Source organism: Nycticebus coucang, chromosome 1 (assembly GCF_027406575.1).
Source record: "Nycticebus coucang isolate mNycCou1 chromosome 1, mNycCou1.pri, whole genome shotgun sequence".
NCBI classification, from domain to species: Eukaryota; Metazoa; Chordata; class Mammalia; order Primates; family Lorisidae; genus Nycticebus; species Nycticebus coucang.
In genome coordinates this window covers 152,319,474-152,325,473 of record NC_069780.1, presented here as the reverse complement: position 1 = coordinate 152,325,473, position 6,000 = coordinate 152,319,474, and the positions used below count along the sequence as shown (strand labels likewise).

Here is a 6,000-nt window from a genome sequence, read left to right as displayed (position 1 = left end):
TTTAGACTAAACTTTAGAGAAAAACAAACTTTTCAGAAAAGAAACATTGCCAACCTATAGAACTGAGCTGAACACAGAGGCGGTAGTACATGGAAGACATGAATTTAGATTCTGGATTGGCTTTTAGTTTGGAAGTAAAAAAGGTAAGAGTGTCAATTCCAAGAATTCACATTGCCTAATACTTTTCTCAGATCTGAGGAGTTCTTATGGGGATTTAACCCCCTGCCTGCCAGTCACAGAAGTAAGCAGATGGGGTCTCCTACCGGAGCTCATCAATCAAAATGAATCCTTCTCTGCAGTACAGAAACCACTTTCATCTCCAGAGGATAACAGGATATCTGGGTTGAGGCCTCTCCTTTGTTGGCCCCTTCTCTAGTCCCCTTCTCTCCTGTGGGACTCACTGGTCCCTCTCTGCCATGCTTTCCCTACTGGCCTGTCACAACAGTAATGTTCAGGGATCCAAAAAGCAAAAGAATGTCCAAAGTCTAAACAGACAATCATTTTTGTTTCTCTGCAAAAATCTGGCTTGGGGAACTGTAATTTTGACCTAAGCCAGTGGTACCGAATTACAAATAAGAGAAGTCAGACAGTAACAAACTCTCCTACTTTATTTCATATGTTTCAAGACCATGGGACCTATACTGACATTGTTTTTGTTTGTTTCCTTTTTTGTTTCAAATAGAGATTAAAGACATAGCTAAGATTTCACTCTACTGACAAGGATACTATGGCAACATCTTTAAAAAAATGAGGTATTTGGTTTACTGTCCCAGTAACAATATGGGACAGTTTGGACAATAGGAGAAATCATCTAGCAAGTAAGAAAATGAAAGTGAATACACATAACAGAAAACAGAAACAGGATCTGGAAATACACTGTGTTTGCCGTGACACCCTGAGAATCTTTACTGTAGGCAAAATAAATCAGCCCACCTTATATTTCTAAAAGCAAAAGCCAGCGTGACTTTTCCTAAAGGCCTACATTTCTATTCAGAAAAGACAGAAAGAATGAAGAGGCAAATGAATATGAGAAAGGTAAAGAAACCAAGATCATTCTTCTCACTCCCTTCCCCACCCACATCAAAAATACTTAGTGGACTATACTATTTCTCTTGCTTTCAAATTATATTAGAAAACATTTAAAATTATGGCAACGACAGCATTTACAAGGAAATTTATGTAGAACTGTGGTCAAGGTTCAAAATACCATGAAAGATCTTGAGAAAACAGTTGAAGATTTCACATAAAAAACTGAACGATCAGGTTAGCCAGGCCCAAAATGATGATGAAAATGTGAAAGATTAATTTAGGCCATGTCAGACGCTCTTCATGGTAGAGAGAAATTATATAGATGAGAGATGGATATATGAATACAAAGGCCAGGCCGCACGCTGCTCCTGAATATCTGCAAAATAAAAGCTTTTGGGGTTAATATTCCTCTCACACTTTGCTTTTACTGATTTATAATTACGATAAACATAGTACAATTTAAATCCTCAGTCTGGTATTGAAACAAAATTATTTTTGATTCATTTGTCATGGACAAAACTCATTTGGTTTTAAAACTTAATTTTACTTGCTAAGTTAATATATTATTTCCTGTTCATCTTTATAACATCTGGTTGACAAAGACTTTATTCATTCCTCAATCTCTACAGTTCCTCTATGTCTGAGTGATTGTGGCTACTTCCTCAAAAACATCTGGACATAGGCTTCCTATCTTTGATCTCTTATAAACTAATTATGCATTCTGAGTTTTGGGGGAGACTGCTAGCATCTGTTTAAAAACAAGAACAGATAGATGAGTGCCTCTGTGGCATTCAGCATAATTATCAAAGGTAATAACAAAAATGCCTAGATATGAGGCTGTGACAGAGAAATAAGTAGTTTCTCCTCCTTTTCTCTATACTTGAGTTTTCTTGAAGAAGGATTTAATAGGAATTTATAAATCCTTTATATTCAGTAAGTATTAGGTTATTTTTCTCTCTTCTTGTTTCTTACTACTTTCTTAGATACAGATCTTCAAAATGTGACTCAGCCCTGCCAAAGAAACCAGATCATTCTAGACTCATTTCCCATGAGAATCTGAGGTCACAACTTTATTTCCATTCAATTCAATGTGTCATAATGTTTCTATGAAAAGGATATTAAGGGGCGGTGCCTGTGGCTCAGTGAGCAGGGCGCCGGCCCCATATGCCGAGGGTGGCAGGTTCAAACCCAGCCCCAGCCAAACTGCAACAAAAAAATAGCCGGGCATTGTGGCGGGCGCCTGTAGTCCCAGCTACTCGGGAGGCTGAGGCAAGAGAATCGCGTAAGCCCAAGAGTTAGAGGTTGCTGTGAGCCATGTGACGCCACGGCACTCTACCGAGGGCGGTACAGTGAGACTCTGTCTCTACAGAAAAAAAAAAAAAAAAAAAGAAAAGGATATTAAGGAAAACGCTATCTGGGATCTAAAATCTTCCTTTCTAACTATAATTGACACCAAAATATGTTTTGGAGAAGAAATGGATTGAGGAAGCTAGAATATAGTCTTGATATATAAAAGACCTCCCAGGTACCCCCAATAAGTTATATATTACATATTAAAAATATAACTTTTATTTTGGATAAAGAGAAAGGAAATAGAATATGAGGAGGAAAGAAACGTGCCTGAGGCTATGGGATAAAGTTGCTTCCAGAATCAGTTCTCTACTAGGAATAAATAGAAATGGAAGCTAATGAGCACTTTAGCTGATACCAGGGAACTACATTTAAAGAACCACGGTAATTTCATACAATTTAATTATACCAATAACAACAATAGCTCCAACAGGAAAAGCCTAAAAATAAAAACCAAGATGCAAAAGGGCACAGTTTCCTTATAGGCAGTACCTTATGATCCCTCCTATGTTTGGGTAGAAACAGGCCATGATCACTCCAGCTCCCACAATAATTATATTAAGAATCAGTACGTGGACAATGCTAGAAGTTGACAGTTTGGAAGAAGAACAAACAGAAAAATAGGCAAATTACAAAGTTTGACAAAATCATAGCAAAAATAGAAGGCAATAGCACTCGATGTTGGTAATGAAACAATGACATTGGCATTTTAGTAGTATGTATCAGAGTCCCCATTCTTTGATCAATAATTCCATTTGGAATATCTTGGGAAAATAATCAAAACCATGAAAAAACTGTATAAACATAAAGATATTATACATCATGGACAAGACCTTTTTATCTTGGACATCAGGATACAGTAAGATACAGCCTAGATATAGAAAGTCAGCAATTTACCTGACAGAACACATTAAAAATTATTAAAAATAAATTACCATTATTATTTAGATAGGTTAAAAGATACCTAGGCAATTTTGAAAAAACCTAGCTAGATTTTCACCACATAGAAAATCCAAAAAATTAAAAAAAAAATCGGACGGATAAATGCTGAAAAAGCAGTAGTTATTGTGTTATAATTTTGAGATTTTGGATGATATTTCCTCTTTTCTATATTTAAAAAACTTTTTTTTTTTTGAGACAGTTTCACTATGTCGCCCTCAGTAGAGTGCTGTGCAGTCACAGCTCACAGCAACCCCCAACTCTTGGGCTTAAGCGATTCTCTTGCCTCAGCCTCCCAAGTAACTGGGACTATAGGTTTCTGCCACTATGCCTGGCTATTTTTGGTTGTAGTTGTCATTGTTGTTTGGCAGGCCCAGGCTGGATTCAAACCCGCCAGGTCTGGTGCTCTGGTGTATATGGCTGGCATTCTAGCTGCTGAGCCATAAACTCCAAGCCTCAGAGACTTTTTCTTTTTCTTTCCTTTTTTTTTTTAGACAGATGTCGCCATCAGTGCCGTGGCATCACAGCTCACAGCAACCTCAAACTCTTGGGCTTAAGTGATTCTCTTGCCTCAGCCTCCCAAGTAGCTGGGACTATAGGTGCCTGCCACAATGCCCAGACATTTTTTGTTGCAGTTGTCATTGTTGTTTAGCCAGCCAGGGCTGGGTTAGAACCCGCCAACCTTGCTTTATGTGGCTGGCACTGTCACCCCTATGCTACAGGTGCCGAGCCTACTTAAAAATTTTTATGAAGTGTTTCTTTTACTTTTATAGTAGAAAAATATATTAAGGGGATTTTATTTTTAAGATTAACCACTGAAAGCTACTGTCCATTTACCACGAATAGAATATTTACTAAATACTTTAACTATGTATTAATAATTCAAGGTTTGAGAATCAATTTTGGATTCGAAAGTAATATAGATTAATTTGATGCTCAAGAAATAACTCCATTTCCCCAAGAAATGATTCTCAGATGCCAAATGTACAAATCAAAGCAACATTCAGCCTCAAGTTATCAGAGGCTAATTAATCCCATATACAGATAACAGAAAGAATTCAAAAGAAGGAAAATTATTTACACAAATAAGTGGTTAGTCATACATCTTGATGAATTACAAAGGTATCAGGCTTCTGGATTTTACTATTTATCCAGAAACTCCAACCCTAAAATTGCTTCAGAGCTTTGAGATATTGGCTGGGCCTTTGTTATTTCTGTATTGTAAGTGGAAACAACTTCATATATTTTCCAAAGTAGTGGCTCCCAAAGGGTGAACCCCAGGTTGCCCAACACTCTTTCAGGAAGTCCCTGAGTTACAAATTATTTTCACAACAATTCAAGATATTATTTGCTCTGCAAAAGCAATGGTGAGTAAACTGTTAGCCACTTAACATGGATCTAAGCAGGTATACCCATCTGTATTCCATAAAGAAGTAAAACTTATTAGTTCTATTAGAAGCCATGCTTTGAATACACATCTCTTTAATATGCTGTGTGATCAAATGGGAAGCAGATAATAAATCACATCTGTTGCACTCTGAAGTATAGTGCAATGGTTGTGAGAAAAGTATTTCCTGGTTGAGCTGGAGGCTGACCCAGCTGTTTTTCCCAACAAACATTATTTTTATTTGAAATGAAGACAAACTATAGTCATTCAAACTTGGGTGTTTGACAGACATCTTCCAGAATATGAATATGAGCTTGTCACTTCAAGAGAAACAACTGGCAGTATTTGTTGCCAAAGATAAAATTTAAGCCTTCAAATAAAAAGTAGAATTTTGGAGAACTTGTATTTGCCACCCTGACCTTGAAAGCTTTCAGATATTTAAAGACTTCTATAATGGAATTAGTGGGGATAATAACAATGTGGGTTTTGATACTGTATGATGAAGTGTGTCAACATTCAGAAGATCTGTAGAATTCAGTGACCCAATATTTTCCAAATGACCAAATGTGACCTTACAAAATCACACATAGGTAAAAGATCCCAACTGTAAGACAGACCAAAAGGCTTTAATGTAACCAAGTTTCAGAGTCCACTTTGTAACTAATGAGAAACTACCACTTATCAAGTTTTGACATAGTATCAAAGAAGAATATCCACAATTATCTAGAAAGGCTATTAAAGGTACCTCTTCTTTTTTCCAACTATGAATCTATATGAGGCTGGATTTTCTTCACATATTTAAATGAAAACAACATATTATAACATTGAATGTAGAAGCAGACAGGCCAGCATATACCGGCCATTTGAAAATAAGTTTTTTGAAAGCAGTTATTTTTCAAAAATTGTTTGTTAACAAGTAATGGTTTTATTGATTTTTAAAAGAAATTAGTAAATACTTTGAAGTTCTCAGTTTTCGTTTTTCATATGTTAAATACTGACAGATATACCCACATAAACAAAAGCCTCTGGGGTCCTCAATAAATCTTAAGAGTATAAAGGGGTTCTGAGACCAAAAAGTATGCTCCAAAGTATGCATGTTCTGTTGAATACTTGTAACCGGGGTAACTGAGTGTGTTCTTGGTGGTAGGGAAAGAAATATAATCTGAAAACATAAAGGAAATTACAGACTTTTTCCAAGAAGAAAAAATATTCTTCTAACAAACATCGTTCTGTTAAATAAATAATGGCAGAAATTAGGAATAATGTATTTGCCTAGACTTTTTATCTATGACTTC

The 6,000-nt window shown here is 36.2% G+C and overlaps 1 protein-coding gene across 6 annotated transcripts in view; it reads right to left on the bottom strand.

Annotated features, from left to right (window-relative positions):
* Nucleotides 1-595: 595 nt before the first annotated feature.
* SLC38A9 (solute carrier family 38 member 9) overlaps nucleotides 596-6,000 on the bottom strand; it is a 96,046-nt gene continuing 90,641 nt past the window's right edge. For all 6 annotated transcript variants that reach the window (XM_053590486.1, XM_053590457.1, XM_053590446.1 and 3 more), the window contains 2 exons: nucleotides 2,872-2,961; nucleotides 596-1,405 (listed from right to left, as the gene is read on the bottom strand). In XM_053590486.1, the coding sequence (XP_053446461.1) occupies nucleotides 1,240-1,405; nucleotides 2,872-2,961 (256 nt within the window). In that variant the 3' untranslated portion in view covers nucleotides 596-1,239. The remainder of the gene's footprint in view (nucleotides 1,406-2,871; nucleotides 2,962-6,000) is intronic.